The sequence below is a fragment of the Penicillium citrinum genome (genome assembly GCF_028827155.1).
Source record: "Penicillium citrinum strain IBT 23319 chromosome Unknown utg000004l:1.0-2404223.0:1.0-2405248.0, whole genome shotgun sequence".
Classification (NCBI taxonomy): domain Eukaryota; kingdom Fungi; phylum Ascomycota; class Eurotiomycetes; order Eurotiales; family Aspergillaceae; genus Penicillium; species Penicillium citrinum.
The window spans coordinates 390,692-408,281 of NW_026622689.1; the positions used below are offsets into that span (position 1 = coordinate 390,692).

The 17,590-nt window shown below is 45.8% G+C and overlaps 7 protein-coding genes across 7 annotated transcripts; 3 read left to right on the top strand and 4 right to left on the bottom strand.

The window, feature by feature from the left end:
* Positions 1-1,965, bottom strand: sti1 (Hsp90 cochaperone STI1; the record flags this gene model as incomplete). The annotated part of the gene is made up of 5 exons (XM_056644028.1): positions 1-153; positions 219-810; positions 876-1,572; positions 1,634-1,827; positions 1,901-1,965. 5 exons carry the CDS (start codon positions 1,963-1,965, stop codon positions 1-3), a joined length of 1,701 nt encoding a protein of 566 aa, XP_056500842.1.
* A 467-nt stretch (positions 1,966-2,432) lies between these two features.
* On the top strand, positions 2,433-3,571 carry N7469_005109 (RPC34 RNA polymerase subunit family protein; the record flags this gene model as incomplete). Its single annotated transcript, XM_056644029.1, has 2 exons — positions 2,433-2,677; positions 2,761-3,571. 2 exons carry the CDS (start codon positions 2,433-2,435, stop codon positions 3,569-3,571), a joined length of 1,056 nt encoding a protein of 351 aa, XP_056500843.1.
* Positions 3,572-5,322: 1,751 nt separating this feature from the next.
* Positions 5,323-6,249, top strand: N7469_005110 (uncharacterized protein; the record flags this gene model as incomplete). The annotated part of the gene is made up of 1 exon (XM_056644030.1): positions 5,323-6,249. The coding sequence occupies one exon, from the start codon at positions 5,323-5,325 to the stop codon at positions 6,247-6,249; it is 927 nt and encodes a 308-aa protein (XP_056500844.1).
* Positions 6,250-6,669: 420 nt separating this feature from the next.
* N7469_005111 (putative PHD finger domain protein) lies at positions 6,670-7,929 on the bottom strand (the record flags this gene model as incomplete). The annotated part of the gene is made up of 1 exon (XM_056644031.1): positions 6,670-7,929. One exon carries the CDS (start codon positions 7,927-7,929, stop codon positions 6,670-6,672), a length of 1,260 nt encoding a protein of 419 aa, XP_056500845.1.
* Positions 7,930-11,534: 3,605 nt separating this feature from the next.
* N7469_005112 (nicotinate phosphoribosyltransferase) lies at positions 11,535-13,122 on the top strand (the record flags this gene model as incomplete). Its single annotated transcript, XM_056644032.1, has 5 exons — positions 11,535-11,646; positions 11,697-11,780; positions 11,834-12,453; positions 12,504-12,837; positions 12,905-13,122. The coding sequence occupies 5 exons, from the start codon at positions 11,535-11,537 to the stop codon at positions 13,120-13,122; spliced, it is 1,368 nt and encodes a 455-aa protein (XP_056500846.1).
* A 423-nt stretch (positions 13,123-13,545) lies between these two features.
* N7469_005113 (transcription factor domain-containing protein) lies at positions 13,546-15,991 on the bottom strand (the record flags this gene model as incomplete). Its single annotated transcript, XM_056644033.1, has 2 exons — positions 13,546-15,333; positions 15,392-15,991. 2 exons carry the CDS (start codon positions 15,989-15,991, stop codon positions 13,546-13,548), a joined length of 2,388 nt encoding a protein of 795 aa, XP_056500847.1.
* A 1,247-nt stretch (positions 15,992-17,238) lies between these two features.
* On the bottom strand, positions 17,239-17,497 carry N7469_005114 (uncharacterized protein; the record flags this gene model as incomplete). The annotated part of the gene is made up of 2 exons (XM_056644034.1): positions 17,239-17,292; positions 17,372-17,497. 2 exons carry the CDS (start codon positions 17,495-17,497, stop codon positions 17,239-17,241), a joined length of 180 nt encoding a protein of 59 aa, XP_056500848.1.
* Between the last annotated feature and the right edge of the window lie 93 nt (positions 17,498-17,590).

Sequence of the window (17,590 nt, forward strand, 5' to 3'; positions counted from 1 at the left end):
CTACCGTCCCATGCGAATCACACCCGCCGCCATCAACTTCTGAATACTGATCCGAACCTGTGGGTTCTTCATGTGCTCCTGCAAAGCAGCAGGGTCACTCTTAGCTTGTTGCAGAATGCTCTGCATAACAGGGTCCTGAAGGATAGACATAATCTAGGAAAGTCAGCATCAGTATCCAAACTCCACAAACGATCATTCCAGAACCAAGGAGTGCTTACCTCAGGGTCATTCTGGATACGCTCCGCAGTCTGTTGCTCCGTCTCGCCGGCACGAGCACTGAATTGTGCCTCCAGGCACTTCTGCTGCTGCTGCTCAATCTCACGTGCGTGACTGCCATCATCCTTCTCAGCGGCCTCGCTGAAAGTATCCAGAGCACGGTTGTACTCCTTCATGGCGATCAAAGCGGAACCCTTGCGCATGTAGGCACGGATAAACTTCGGGTCACGGCTGATAGCCTCGTCACAGTCCTGCACAGCTTGGGGGAAAGCCATCAACTTGACCAGAGCCGCGGCACGGTTGGAGTAACCACGGGGATCAGAGGGAGCACGCTTGGTCATCTCAGTGAAGGCATCGACGGCAGCGGGCCAGTCAGCCTCTTGGAACTTCTTTTGGCCGAGCTCGCGAGCCTCCTCGGCCTTGGCGGGGTCCATGTATGATTCCTTCTCGCTCTTGTCACGGGCCTTCTCGGCAGCGCGCAGCTTGGTGAGGGCTTCGGGGGTACGGTGCTCGGTGAGGGACTTGTGGTAGTACTCGATGGCTTGGTTGAGGTCACCAAGTTTCTCGTATGCGGAACCGATACGGGTGAAGGACCTATCGATTGGTTAGCATACCCTGAACAATATATAACTGCTGACCCGCGATGATGATGCACTTACTTGGCAAAAGTCTTAAAGTCAGCACGGAGATTACGGCCCTCCTCGACGGCCTTCTTGCAGATCTCAATGGTACCCTGGTAATCTCCCTTCTCGAACTTGGCAGCACCAATGTTGTTCAGATAGGTGACGTCCTTGTTCAGCTCCCAGGCCTTCTCGTAGTGCTCAATGGCTTGATCATTCTGCTTCTTCTTGTAGAAGTCATTGCCAATCTTCTTTTCAGCATCACCAGCCTCTTGTGCCTTCTTCTTAGCAATGGTCTCCTCATCCTCGGGCTCGGGCTCGGGAGTAGGCTCCTTGGGAGGAGGAGCAGGCTTGGATTCTTGCGCAGGTGGGGCCTCAGAGGGACCACCCTCACCACCAAAGTTCATGTCAATGCCCAACAACACACTCATAACCTGCAAGAAGCGAGGGTCACGCATCTCCTCGCCAATGGCGTTGGGGTTAGACTTGAGACGTTGCAGCTTGGCCATGAAGTCGGCATCAGCTAACAAAGCAGAGGTCTTAGGGTTGTTGGCGAGCTTCTGAATCATCTGAGGGTCGTTAAACATGCCACCAAGACCACCCAGAGGGTCACCCTGGACACCATCGGCGGTGGCCTCGGCCTGAATAGCACGCTGAACAGCATCGAGACCAGACTTGGCCTGAGAATTTCCGGGCTCCAACTTCAAAGCCTCCTCGTAGGCATCGTGTGCGGCCACTGCAAAAGTTAGCTCATCATGACCCTTCAAACCCATTTTATCACCCATCTCAATACTTACGAAGATCTCCCAGACCGCGGTAGGCGGCACCCTTACGGAGATGTCCCTTTGACCAGTCGGCCTTGATGCCAATAGCCTTCTCAGCATCATCGAGAGCTTTTTGGTATTCGCTCTGAGCGTTATAGACAGCGGAGCGGTTGGAATAGAGGATGTGGTTCTCGGGTTCGATCTCAATGGCCTGGGTGAATTTTTCACTTTTGTGACTTCATCAGTATTGCCCCAGAATTCACGATAAGCGGGGTAGTTTTCACTTTGTAAAGCACTTACATGGCCGTAGGATAATCCTTAGCCGAGAAGGCCTTGTTACCTTCAGATTTTAGTGCGTCCGCCATGGTGAGAGTCAATAAGCCGATGCAAGTTGATTGAAGAACAAGACAAGCTGCGTTATATCTTCGTAGCTTGAAGCTCCAACCATGAAGGTTCTCGAAATTTCCGTAATGCCTTGACACCTTGTAGCCTTACGGCCTTACAGCCTGCAGGTCTGGAATTGACCGATAAAACCACTTCTCACCGCCCTAAAATTTCTCACCGCCCTAATCGCCTTATTCCTAAGGCACTGACAGCTCCGCGCACTAAACCAAAAATGGAAAGGGCCTCCCCGCCAAAAAAAACGAACAGTGTGATTCATTTCTTTCGACTCTACCTCCGACTCGAACAAAGAGAGAGACGCCATGCTTCTCTGACTCAGCCTGGTTTTCGCAAGTGTGCGATTAGATCATGAACCCTCCCTCCCCCCCAATGATCTTTCCCCTCTCCTTACTGTTGAGCTGAATCCGAAATCCCCTCTCCAACTCCAACCATGGCGGCCGCGGAGTCCCGCGTTGCGAAGCTAGCCTCCAGCCTTTACGATGCTTGTGCGGATAATTTCGACCCGGACACTTTAGTTTATCAAAATGACCTTCTTGACCTGGAGGTCATCCCCAAGGGCGATGTGGCGTTACTCCTTCAGTGCACTCAGTCGCTAGTTGATCAGAAACTGTTCCGGCTCCACCAGGCCCAGAACCGCATTGGATGGAAGCTCATTCCTCGTGAGGATGCTGAAAAGTAGGCTGCCTGATTCATTCTTCCTTAAGTGGACGCATGACGTTGGACATCAGTGCTAACAAGCTTTTTTTTTCTTTGTTCAGACTTCAGAGCCTCAGTCCTGACGAGTCGTTGGTATACAATGTCATTCATTCGACTGGTCGTTCCGGTGTCTGGGTGCGCCATATTATGTCCCGTACCAACTTGCATAAGTCCATTCTCGATCGCTGTCTCAAATCGCTCGAGGGCAGGAACTACATCAAAAGTATTCACAATGTCAAGTCCCCCAACCGGAAGATGTACATGCTGTCGGGCTTGGCACCGAACGAGGATGTCACCGGAGGTGCCTGGTTTACGGATGGTGTTCTTGATACCAACTTCATCAACATTGTTGCTGGATTCATTGAATACACCGTCAGTCGGAAAAGCTGGTACGAAGTGCCTTCTGATCGTGGGCGCAGCGCCAAGCGTGTGAAGACTGCCACTGGCAAGGCAGATGTCGAAGCTGGGAAGAAGACTTTTATTCCTTACCCCATGAACTACAAGGGCTATCCTTCCGTGGAGGACATCACTCGAGAAGTGAACGAGAGTGCAATTACACCCGTCCAACTTCACTCCGATAGTGTCATCCAATTATTACAAATGCTTTGCTTCGACAAAAAACTCGTTTCTCTGAACGAAGGCCAATTCTACAAATCCGTCAAAAACCCAAACATCGTCCTAGCCAACCAAGCCCGAAAGCCCAATGGCGAAGGTAGCGATCCTGCACCCCTCGACCTCCTCGGTAAGAACGGAATGACCGAATCACCCTGCGGGCCCTGTCCAAATTTCAAGCTTTGCTCTCCAGGAGCAGCCATCAGTCCCGAAACATGTGAATATTTCGACCCATGGAAGGAGAAAGTCCTTGGATTCTGAATGAATCAACCCACAAGTTATAAGTTACCGACCTGTCACCTATTCTGTCGCACGTCACACGAGGTAATTAGGACCTCGGCATTCGCCTCACACCGCGAGTGACAGTAATAACCACAGAAAGGAATATGCATGGGATAACTTTCACTTTGACACGGCATGGAGATCGTGCCAAGTTGCATAAAGTCGGAGGAAAACAAAAAATGGATATATGCATAGCGTTGGCGTTGCTTTTTTGATCTTTGGCATAGCTGTTTCTTGGACTTGTTGGACTTGCTCTTGGTGCAAGCCAGTTATGTTTACCCTAGCATACCAGTTACAGTATCAAATAGAGAAGAGCGGGGAACGAAATCATGGCAGTTAGTGTCTTATGATAGACGAATCTAATGACTTTATTTCGTTCTGATATAATATCCATGATGGAGTTCATATTAATGAATGGGCAGACCCACGCGTAAAGTAACAGTCTCAGATATCATACTTACGATATCCCACCGCGTCTTTCAAACGAGACTATTTTAAGTCGCCTTTCGAGCTTGGGTCTTTTATTTAATCATCTATCCAAGTATACGCAGACTTGAGAGATTTTGTCAGCATACAGTGACATCTTATTAATTGCCCCGTTGTTACTTGGCCGTCATGAAAATCCATAAATACTAATATACATTATTTGATATTCAGTGTGCTCCATAACTACTAATTAGTCAAGGGTAAAACCCTACCATATAGGTACTCCGAAAATCAAGCCAATACTAGCTTCATACGAGCCATTCAGTAAATACTCCATGACATTGGAAGAGCTAGTTTGCTGGAATAACTTTATAGCACACTTGAACATTGTCCAACGGGAGATATGACGCATATATCAACTCGAACCACCCTTCATCGATCAACAATATACCATCTACTAGCACGCTACCATCTCCTCGCCATTAACACCAAAGAATCCTTCTAGAGGGATGACAGTAATAGCTTTCCCCAAGATTTCCCACGTCAACAAATGGCAAAGGACACCTCGTACGAGTAACCCGAATAATCCTCGGCACCGGTTTATGGCGTGCCATATATCTTCCGTATTCCTCCTGATCGCGTGTTTGCTATGCGATATATTTTGTTATATTTTTGCCGTATTCTCTCGGCGTGGTGAGCGTGGGTGTTGGTTTCGATATCGTTGGTAAAGGAGCACATCGAGATATCCTGCGCAGTACTGCTGCTTTTATAGCATAAGTACAGATCGAGGTATTTGAATTGAATGGTTCAGGATTGGAGGTTAGAGAATGGTAGATAAGAAGTCCCAATTCTCATACTACTGGAGCTACTATAACTGGAATCGAAAGCTTTTTGCGACTTTGGGGCGTATCATGGAGTCATAAGGGATAGACTCAGCCTCAACTTCGCCCGAGTCGGCTTTGATGCATTCCATGCTAAATTCAGATAACCGAGAAATACCAAATTAGTATGAATTATGCTATGGGAAGTAGGCAAAGAGTGAATGCTTCCCGAGATAATATCTCACATCAATATGTCATTTAAATACATTTCAATGTGTATGATGGATGAAGTATAAAATTCCCAAAAGGGATTGCGCTCGCCACTAACTTCTTTGGGTTTAGTGACTGACCATACAGATTTCCCTTTCGGGACTCCGCTGCTTCTTCCAGTTGAAGTTGGATATAAAATGGGATATAAGATGGACCTTGAGCCTCCTTCATTCAAACCTTTCTTGTTTAGACTTGTACACGTTTTTCTTCAAAATGTGGCGCATAACTCTTTTATTCAGAAACATCTACCTTCGAGTCACCGTGACTTTTCTACGAACGGTATATAAATTAACACGTCCCACAACAATCACCACCAATCTCGATACGAAACTCCAAATCCCAAGTCGAGATAAAGGTCGATATATTCAAGCCCACCTCTACACAAAAAATTCCATATCCACCACTCATACAAACAATAATACTGCCAATAATCCACAACCGATCCTCCTCAACTTCCACGGCAGCGCAATGATATTCCCAGCATTCGGAACAGACAATGACTTCTGCACCTACATCTCAAAAACCACAAACCACCTAGTCCTCGACATAAACTACCGAAAATCCCCAGAAAATCCATTCCCAGCCGCCCTAAACGACATCCAAGATTCCATCCAATGGATCCTCTCACAACCACACAAATACAATCAATCTCAAATAAGTTTATCCGGTTTCAGTTCCGGAGGAAATCTCGCCATCGTAGCTGCAACAAGCCTCTTCCCAAAAGACACCTTCCACTCTATTTTAACATTTTATCCTGGAGTGGACATGGCATCAGATCCATCCTTGAAGGTCGCTCCTGATAAAACTGGAAAATTGATTCCACCCGCAATAGCAAGATTCTTTCATAATTGCTATATCCCTCCCGGGATTGACGCGAGGGATCCTAGGATATCACCTATTTTTGCGGATTTGAGAAATTTTTCGTCGAGGCTTTTGATTGTAACTGCTGCTCGTGATAATATGGCGCCGGAAGCGGAGGAGTTTGGTTTACGTGTGGAAAGGGAGAGTGGGAGTGAGGTTGTGGTGAAGAGGATGGAGGAGTGTGAGCACGGTTGGGATAAGAATTTGAATGCCGGAGAAGTGCAAGAGGAGGCTAAGTGGAGGGCTTATTCGTTGGCGGTTGACATGCTGGAGAAGTAATCACATTGTTTGCCACTTTTCTCTGATTTCAATGTTCCATTTCGATATACTGCTTAATGATTGAAGGGGTATAGTTTGTCCGTCTTCCAGATGTTTTGAGACCCATTGATCACTTTGGTCGAAGGATGGCAGGACTTATACTATCGAGATATCAAAGTAAAGATGGTGACTACAGTCTCCCAGAGGGATCCAAGACTAGTTTACAGTCGCATAAGATTGGAATCAAGATTGACCAGACACAGAAGAAAGTCATGCGATATAATTTGAAAAGTACATACTAATACATCAAAGAACTAAGCGAACATCATACAATAAGACAAAGGACAATAAGACAAAGGATTATCCGTCCCAACGCCTTGGGTATCAAAGCAAACAAAAGAGAGAAAAGACGCCAGTTACAACAAGCTTCTTTGGACAAATTTATTTGCCCAAAGTTGACCTGCACTCATCACAATACCATGTTCCCACCGGCTCTCTCGTCAAACCCACACACTTCCAGTGGAACCACTCGTACGGGCAGTTGTCATTGTCACAAGCAACCATATCGCCATGACTGACTGTTCGACAAGTACAATAGACCTTAGTGTCCTCATTGCCTTCATCTTCGTCGTCATCATCATCAACATCATCCTCAGCACTTTCGTCATTCTTATCCGACTCAGACATGTCAGCACTACTAAGCATGGAGTCATCATCATCATCTCCCCCTTCACCAGGAGATTTCTTAGAAGCCTTGATACGTCCACTTGCACTGGATGACCGCTTGCTTGACTTAGTTCCGGCAGAAGACTTAATTTTCTTAACTTGCTGATGCGGAGCAACTTTCTTCGTAAGAGGCTTTTTGATTCCACTCGTTGCACGCGGTCCAGCACTACCCGCCCGACTACCTGTTGGTGTTCCGGGTTTGGGTGTACCGGGACCAAGAGAAGACTGACGAAGATTGGACGATGCAGCAGGGAGAGTACCAAATGGCGGATTGAGACGTCGGCGCTTACTGTCCACCGCACCCGCAGAGGACTCGCGCTGCTGACGTTGTTGAAGATGCAGGCCTGCTGCCCCTCCGGGTGTAGCTGGAGCCGAACTACGGCCAGTGCCCTGCGCTGCCAAGGCTGCCGCAGTCGACACACGGGGAGTAGTAGCTTGACTGAGACGCTGGGCGGCGGCAACAATAGGGTTGGTGTTGCCAGAAGTTGGGTTGAGGGGTGTGGCACAGGCGGGAGTTTCTGAAGGAGTAGAATCGGGGAAGAAGACCTTCGGAGGATCACGATAAGGATTCTTATTATCGAACAATGAGGGAAGTGGAGGCTCATTCGAAAGAAGGCCTTCGTTCTGTAAGTCCCGAATACGCACGTCTAACCGTTTGACCTGGCGATCGAGCAGAACACATGCTTTCTCGCTAAGCAGGATCTTTTCATCCTGAAGTTGCGAGCATTTATCCAGATTCTGAAGAACTGATTTCGAATATTGTTCTTCCTTCGGGTTCGGTGCAAGACTACCGTTCAACTTGACGAATTTCTGGATACTACCATCTCGGGAATTGATGGTGGCACGACACTCCTGCATGATCTTGTCTTTCGCCTGAATCTCCTCCATCAGATGATTGATCTCGAGAGGCAAGTTCGCGACATCATGAACAAATTGTTCCAGGACTGTCGCGCAGTCCTCGGCACCGTGAGCCATCGTTGCGCGTTGGGGTCGTTGACTTTTTGGTGCCCTTGGGGTCTTTGGTGTCTTTGGTGGTCGGGGTTGTTTCAGAGGTTTGCGGGGGGGGCGGGCTTGCGCGGATGAGATGAACGCGATCGCGAGGATGAGCGACCCGACGGGGGCAAATATTCCTCGGTGTTTCCCCTTTCTTGTCGAGCGCTTTTGGTCTGATTATCAGGTTGGATGGTCACTCGAAGGGCGGCGAGGTGGTCGAGATCAGGTGACCGGAGTGGCTTAGTCACGTTATTTCGAGACGTGGTGCCTTGAAATTCAGGCAGAAGATAGTTTGAATCTGATTGCAGTTGATTGTTACTCGGGTAAAGGAGGTGTTTGAAAGTTATTGAGCAGACTGAAAAAGTAAAGAAGTAGAAAATAAAAGAAGTGAAGAGAAGAGAAAGGTTCTGATGGTGAAGAGAAGGAAGTGACGGCAGTCATTCGGCGTACACAGTTGTAGTTGCGCTCAGGCTTACTTGTTTACTTCAAAACTCTTCTTTTCTTTATTCTGATATCTCGATGAATATGGTTTAATTTGGAACGGAATTATTTGCAAAGAATGTGTTTGTGGAAGGTGTGAGAAGCAGTACATACACCTTTAATCAGTGTATGCTCCGATTCTGGAAAGCGAATTGCCACATCCGGTATGGTCTATATAGACACCCTCCTCGCCAGCCTACGTCTTAGTTGAACACAAGAACGCAGTAGAAGTCAATGAGATCGTGGAACCAAATAGAAAACTTGATCTGAATATTTTTATCACAGTCTAGATGGGCGGTATTTCCGGGCCAAGACTGATAAAGGGCAATATGTGGTGCGGATTGTATAGGTAGGTCGCGCGGGCCTGGCTCGTGATACGAGAGGTTGGCGGGCTGAAATTATAATAAATAGTATATTAAATGAGGTTTGAGATCTAATTTAGTTATCGTAGGAGACCTAACGGAAAGAGAACGTACAAAAATAAATGAGACATTAGAAAATGCTCGACGGCAAAGTACAATAGTCATCTACGTACACTTTCCCATGCTTGTTCATGTCTTCCCTTTCTCTTCGCTTTCTCTCAATAAGCTCGTTCCAGGGGCTTTATAAATAGTATTCGAGATACAAGTAAGCCAAATTTATGAGGATAACCCTGTTTCACGTTGTCAACTAGAGCCTTCTCTCCCACGACGATATATTAAGCTATAAAAAGACACCATCTGAGGTCAGATGGTGTCTTTTTTGTAGATCTAGGATCCTACAAACCCTCAACCCATGTTTCGTAGTAGCATTTGACATTCCCAAACGGAATGTTGTTTCTTTCAAACTTTTCCCCATCATCCATTCTAGTCTAATGACTCCGATCTTGATCTGCGATAAGCATGCGTCCGGTACCGGTACAATCAGTGGTCCTGTTTATCGTCAATAAAGGGATCTACCGGTACTGGTGTGTCGGGTCCTCGAAATATCATCGGGTTTTTGGATGACATACTCTGTAAAGAATTTACAGACATCGATTATTCCAGTGATGGTGATTTTGTTGGCCCAACTGAACAGCACGGTCAACGTGTCTGCGTATCACAAGTGAAACATTTTCCACAATACAGGTGTTCTGGTATCCTTACTCGGGTTTGTTCAGGCCGACACATTTACCAATGTCTGCGCTAGGGCTATGTCTGGTTGCAGAAGACAAAGGGCCTGTCCCAAGGGTAACGTAGTACTGTTGGATATTATCAATATATAATCTGACTCAAAAACATGATCCATTATAAAGCAACTAACTAACCTTGCTCTCATCGGTTGTTGTCTGGGCCGAGGCCAGGTAAAGAAAGCCGATGACGCCGAAAGTTGACAGCTTCATATCGATGAATGGTGTTCAAAGATCAATGTGAGGAAAATAGATTAAAAAGGAGATAGAAACCAGACGATTGATGAAGGGAGATGAGAGATTTTATAGTGTTATAAGAGCACGCCTTTTCTTAACCACGATGAATTAGTGTAGTAACTTTTAACATTATCGCGCTGAGGTCACTCAATCTACATAGTATGTAAATGCAGGTGGTTGCAATTGAGAATTCATAAAAGCAAAGTGAACATTACACAGCTTTTCAAATTATTCTCCAGAAGGGAAGGATCTTCGGAAAATCAAAGGCTAGAGAGGTCAGTGAATGCGAATAGCTTCAGCGCAGGACGCCGCGAACTCCTATATCATGCGCCAAAATATCAAATGATTCCAAAATGAATATTCAGGTAGTACAATGAATCCCAACGGTCTAGGAACACCCATAATTCAAATGCTCAAACTCCTCAGAATCCATCTCAGCTGTGCCACAACGCAAGGCGCTTAGCTCTACCTCTCAGCCTTATGTGTTGATTGGCTCTCTGTCTACGTACACATACTGTGTATAGGAATGTACACCAAGCTCCGCGGTCCTGGAGGTTAGCTTCTTCCACATTGCATCGGGGAATTAGTTGCACGATGTGTAAAGTAGGTACATGCAGTCGCATAATGAGTAATATATGTCGGAGGTGAATGATGTGAAGAAATCCTATATCGTACGACCATCGACGTGTCATTCTCATTATATTGCATTCCCTCTTTTGAAGTGTTTCTGTATGTCCCACGGGCCTAATAAATTTCGGCCAGAACAGATTATTCTTACTAAGAATAATCTAGAGGGTGTCTTAGGGGTAGTACCCTTAAGGCACCCGCTTTATCAGCTATTAATCTTTTTGTATACATATCGGGAGCAACATGAAATCAAGTTTAGGAATCTATAGTCTTGAGTCGGTGTCTGATACGACAGCTAGAATAGGACTAACGCCGTCAGAATAATCACAATCAGGAAGACATGTGCCATGACATGGCCCTGAGTCATAGAATATACGTGTTTTTGCACAGCAAGAAGACGTATATTCTACATGAGCATGTATATGAAAACCTTTTCCCGTTCTACAGGTTCAAACCTGTAGAATTGGACTTTCGCTAGGCAAATGAAACCGCCTCCACAGACCTAATTATGTCTTCGGCATAACCAAGCAATATGATTCATTGTCAAGAGCAAACGAACCGTGAAATGCGCGTTTGCTCACGTATTTCTATGAATACATTATTGGTTCTACTGTGCCAAATTCCTCGCGGTGGAAAGGATCCTAGACCTAATGTTTCCGTCATCATCGACAGTTACTGCGTAGACTGGGTATATTGCGATTAGGGCTAGACATGCAAACTTCAAGCTTCAAGTAAATTATTCCCCAGATCTATCTTAAATAAAAGTATCACTACATTAACAATGAATCTAATGGCTACTTATTCATACAATTTATTATCTGAATGAATCAACAGTTAAAGACATATGTCTATAAATTGCCTGTTTTGTCGGGCTTTATACTCCGCTGCAAACAGTGCAAACGCCTATCTTTTCCCCGCGAATCGCCGCATCAAAAAGTCCGCCTGGTCCGCTTTGTTGCTCGGATTCCTCCGCTCTACCCTTTTGTCTTCCTTTTCCTGCTCGTCTTTCTTAACAGTAACACACTTCTATTTCTCGAGCAAGGACTTCACCGCTTTCTTCAGCCTCACCTACCGGAATCTCCGGTATACCAGCAAAATGGGCCAGGAAGCTACCCCTCCAACACCGGAGGGCATTACCTCACTTCTGGACACTGATCTCTACAAGCTAACGATGCAATGCGCTATTCTGAAGTATTTTCCCGATGTTTGTGAGTTTTTCTGTCCATATTTCCGAAACCACGCCGCTAACATCTGTCAGATGTGACCTACAGCTTCACAAATCGCACCCCGCATATGAAATTGCGCCGCGGGGCTTACAAATGGATTCTGCAGCAAATGGACAGTACGCAACCTCTCCAACCTCCAATTCTAATAACAAAGCTGACAAATCTCCAGAACTCGCCAATGTCCGCGTATCCGCCGACGAGCGCGCATTCCTCAAGCGCAAATGTCCTTACCTCAATGACGCATACATTACTTTCCTCGAGACATTCCAACTCAAACCTGCCGAACAACTCGAGATCAAATTCACGCCCTCACAAGATACCGGTAGTGACGAGGATGAGGGAAATGTGGAGTACATCATCAAAGGTCTCTGGCTCGACACCATCCTTTATGAAATCCCTTTGTTGGCATTGACCAGCCAAGCATATTTCATGTTCACCGATAAAGAATGGGATTATCACCAGCAAGAGGAGAAGGCTTTCCGCAAAGGATGCACATTATTGGAGAATGGATGTGTATTTTCTGAATTCGGGACTCGTCGTCGACGTGACTATCATACCCAGGAACTGGTGATGCAAGGGCTTAGTCGGGCTGCTGCTGAAGGGAAGAAGCAGGGTTGGAAAGGTGCTTTCACGGGTACTAGCAATGTACACTTTGCTATGAAATATGACACGAATGCCGTTGGAACTGTTGCTCATGAATGGTACATGACCATCGCGGCCATCACCGATGATTACGAAAATGCCAATGAGCTAGCATTGCAATACTGGCTCGGTTGCTTCGGCGAGGGTGTAAGTACCTCATTCAAAGGAACTGTCTTGCTTCAAACTGACACAAATAGGTCCTTGGTATCGCTCTCACGGATACATTCGGAACTCCAGCTTTCCTCAAAGCTTTCCGTAAACCTATCTCACTACCAAAGTCCGATACAACTTCCAGCCAAGTCGACGGAAACAAGAGTTTCGCCCAGGTATACACGGGCGTTCGTCAAGATTCCGGTGACCCTACATATTTCGTCAAGATGGTGCGAGAGTTCTATGATCGCGAGGGTATCACGGACAAGAAGGTCGTTGTATTCTCCGACTCCTTGGATATCGAGCACTGTCTCGAATACAAGACTATTGCTGAGGAGGCTGGTTTCACACCTACTTTTGGCGTGGGGACTTTTTTCACCAGTATGTTCATCACAATAATAAGACTCAACCTATCACCCGTGGGGACTCTGTACTAACAACGCTCTAGATGATTACCAAAATACAACGACGCAGGAAAAGTCCAAGCCCCTGAACATCGTCATTAAGATCGCAACGGCAAATGGTCGACCAGCTGTGAAGTTGAGTGATAACCTAGGCAAGAACACAGGTGATCATGAAAAAGTTCAGGAAGTTAAGAAAACGCTCGGATACGTCGAGCAAGACTGGAAAGAAGGTGATGAGAGTAATCGCTGGGCGCAGAAATAGTGTACTCCCCTTCAAGTACTCGACTTGAAGCTCTTCGACAGGAGATCTAGATTTGTTCATCTTGAGAAATTATCACTTGGAAAACGGTGGGGAGGCACGCATATTGCTATGATATCCAATAATAGAGGTAGAATTTACATATCGGATTTGAATCATGTATTTCAGCATCCTTGTCCTTGTAATACAGCAAGGACTCTTTTTTTAGTCTGAGGATCGTGCCTCAAGATGCATTTTTCGCTCAAGTACTAACCCTAACCCGAGTACCTTCGTTAGTACTCAATGCACTGAAACAGCATCTCAAATAAAGATCATTTTTAAATACTCTCTATGCATTATATACACAATACATATTCCACCCAAAAAAAGAAATTCCAATACCAAACTTAAGTCCCGCTTAACGCTATCAACAAGATCCAAACCCCATCAAAAAATCTCATCACCAGTCTGAAACCCCAAATCCCGATCCAAATCCCCTGTAATACCCGAAGCATGAGCTAAAGAATGATGTCTACCCTGAACACCATCTCCAAACCCATCAGTAAAAGAGAAGAGATCCCGCTCTTCACCCTGTTCCTGTTGATGAATACTCTGCGTCTGTCCTTTATCATTCGAGTTTCTTCCGTCCCTAGTAAATAGATCCTCATCTCGTTCAGGTATGGCGGAGGATTCGCTGAATAATGCCTTTGTCCAGTCCATGCTATCTAGATCGTTATGAGAAGGGGAAAGATTTATATCTTGTGTTGGTGGATCTGCGACGTTGGGGAAGGCGGAGAAATCGATGTTTAAGTAGGAGAAGGGGGTTTCCGACGTTATGTCCATGGTTGAGTTTTCTGTTACGGCGAAGTGATCGTCGAAGTCATTGGGAAAGGAACGTCGTGGTGTTGAAATTGGATTTGAAAGGTCATTGTTTGGTGCTATTGAACTAGGTCGTCTTTCATGAAGGTTTTGCTGAGGTGTAGACGCCGATTGTGCTCTTTGACGAGGTTGTGCGGAAGTTTGTTGCTCTGATATTTTATTTTGTTCCTGGAGCGTGGATGCAGGGCCTGTGGCAGATTCTGCCATGCTATATTTCCTTGGATTCATATTCGTTGGTGAGGGCGATGGGTCGAAATTATATTGCATGATCTGAAAGAATGTGTTTGAATTTGGATTTCCAGAACTCATTTTCGTAGCGGCTTCGAGATTGGCGAATTCGGTTTTTGCGGCCGGATAGATATCCTTCAGACAGTGAAGAACCTGAATACAGCGATGGAAGTTGGAAATACTACTTTCTCGTACGGCTGGGTTGTCCGACATCGAATTTGATAAATGAGCCACTGCCGCAGGTAGGATGACGGTCACACCAGATTGGGGTAGAAATCGGGTCATGTTGAGCTGGTTGAGCCCTTGGATGATGTGTGTTATGCCAGCAGCTGCGTCGTGCATTTTCTTGCGGGCTGTTTGACGCCATTCGAGTCGGGATTTTGATGAATCTTTCGAATTGGCCGCCCAAGGCCGATGGAGGGCACTAGTTGTGGCGTGGAAGAGCATACGTAACATAGCACCATGAAGAAGTAATACATCTTCCCCTTCGCGGAAATTACTTTTTGACGCCGGAATGAACTGTGCATCTTTTGGCAGCGCGTTTAACCACGAATCAAGCTTCTGACTACATCGTGTGAACTCCGATTCTGAGGCCTGGCGCGGGACAATTGTGACGGTTGTGCGATCAGTTGCACCGAATTGTCGTTGGGCTGGGGCATATTGTGCGAATAGTACTCGTCCGATACACTGACATAGTTTCACTTTCTCAATGAACATTGTTGCAAGTCGTTTCTGGTGCGAGATGTCTTCGAGTTGGCGACAGTGAAAAAGAGCCACCGCAGACTCAGAGAACGGTTCAAAATCGAAATCGTCAAGTCGGAGCATTGGAACATTGCATGTTCCTTCGTTCACTTGTAAGGGTCTTCGCATGCCCATGGCAATAAGTCTATCACGAGAGTACAGGCACCACCAAATCCGAGTACGCAATCGTCGAGTCTTTGCGTCGATATCGTTCGATGATGAAGGGTCGGTGTTCAATCCAATCGACTGTGCTTGAATATTACAAACTCCTATCCAATCCCAAATATCGCGTTGTAAGCTGTTCTCTGGGTCTGACCAGTATGTCATTAAAAGCACTGTCTGGAGAATGACGATACGATCCTCCTCGCAGTCAAGAGAATAAAGTAACTAGAACTGTCAGCGGGAACCCCCAATCTTTTCAGATGATAATGTAGGATATACATACCCTCAATCGAGTAAAGAAAGCACTTCGCGCATCTTTCCGAGTCGCATAACCCGCATCAAGCAAATGCTGAAGATCGACAAAAGCCGTCCCAACAAACATAATAGCTTGAAACAGCAAAACGCTCACATTCCCATTAGGATCATTCTCCGCCACACACCGTAAAAGCTCCTGTAGATTCAAGACCGGCATGAAACTATGCACCCATTGAATATACGACCTAAGCAACTCATTCCGCAACCCACTCTCTGGAATCGACAAAGCACCTCGAAACCGCAAAAACTCCACATCCTCCGGTGCAATACAATCGGGCAAAGGTTTCAAAAACCTAGGATCCTCGTCGAGAATGGCCGTCAGCGGGTCGAAATCGGGATCAATGAGGTCCTGTACGGCGGAAACCATATTGGCTAGTGGTAATGAGCTTTGTACGGCTGGATTCCCCATCCGGCTCCAGCCGCTTTGCTTCTTTGTTTCGTAGAGCCATGGTGCTTGGAGATCGTAGCTTTCTTGGAGATGATGGCGTTTACCGGGATCGTAGCGATTCTCTGTGTGTTGTAGCTTGCGCTTCAAAGCTAAAGCGTTACTATTTGGGGAGAGAGACATCATGCGGGAGGCTGCATGTCTTTTGTACTACTCTCAGGTTGAACAGGTCCCTCGGAGTTCCGACGATCTATCTGGACTGCTTATGAATTTCGGGAAGATGGTATATGATCGACATGGACAAGTCAAATGTTCGCCGTTTCAGCCCCGGAAGTCCCCCAAAGGCAAAAGCAAAGGCGGTGTTCGGAACTGGGGGGAATGTGGGGGTGTGGAGGCAAATCAGTTTGATCTTTGATACTGGGGTAATATATGATGAGATTTCTAAATTAGGGTTAATTTAATAGATGGAGAAGATTGTAGAATATAATATAGGTTTTTATGATATTGAGACCACAAGGGTATACTCTGAGATGCAATATCAGCTGGTATTATTACAGAATAATAGAGAAGTATTCGGTAACTATAGTTAGATAGGTATAATACTATGGAGTAACTGCAGTAGGAAAATGAATAGTACAACTTTAATCTATATTCATCTGAGAGGTATACTGGCCCAAATTTGCTAAGACAATTAGATAGTTTACTCTTAGTTGATAATTAAAGGAATTTGAAGCTCATTGAGAATCTCTTAAGACGATGCCAAGACTGCGTGCACTTTTAAGCTTAAACATGCAAGTTGTTAGATTCTAAACATAGAAGTAGAATGAATACTATTATAAAATGACTCAAGCCCTGCAGGCCAATAAAAGAGATTGTTCAGGCTAGCCAACCTTAGACCATGACTTGCAAAGATTGAATATTTCAGCTAATGTCATGCTGTGTTGCCACAGTTACTACCATAGAGCAAATGTTAGTTAGGCAAACAACTCCCCAATGTCCCATATGAAAGTTATGGAAGCATCAAGTCTGATTTCGAGAATTTTTACAGCCTAGTTTATCCGCTTTACTAGGCATCAGAAATCTATAGCCACCAAAGCTCAAGTCAGACCATCAGAATCGACGTCGAGCATCAGAGGAAGACATTTGATCAAATATGGTATTCATGACAAACTAAACAGGTCACGCATATTTAATACGCCCCATTCAACACTATTATACAGATAGATCCAGAAGAGCATCGTCCGCGAGATGTCTATGCACGTTTCCCTGACCGACGCCAATATGCTTCACGGAATCCAAGAAAAGGAATCGAATCGAATCGAATGGATTGAGAATTTATCCGAATGGTTCGAATGGTGTTTTACATACTGCGATTATATTAGTCCGAGTCTATTCCGTCTGATTGATCGATGGGTAGAAGGCTGCGCGACTTACGGAGGGAGGAGGAGCTCGCCGAGGCTGCTGTGAAGGAATGCGACACCGGCCTGTAAAAGTTTGTCAGTCTCAATAGTCCATTTCAAAACAAGTGAATCCAAGATAAGATTCGGGCTAGCTTCCACATACACCGAAGACCAGAAGACTGCGGACGATGGTAGTGTTCTCGGGGTTGGTGGCCTCATCCTTGATGGTGGCGTAGAGGCTCTTGTTAGGAGCAGCGTTCTTGGAGAGAGCGACACGGTTAGGAGCCATTGTTGCGATGGTAAAATGTGGATTATTGAGGAAAGAAGAAGGAGAAGAAGATAAAGTGTTGAGTTGGATGTGAAGGAGACGTCGATGGAGTCC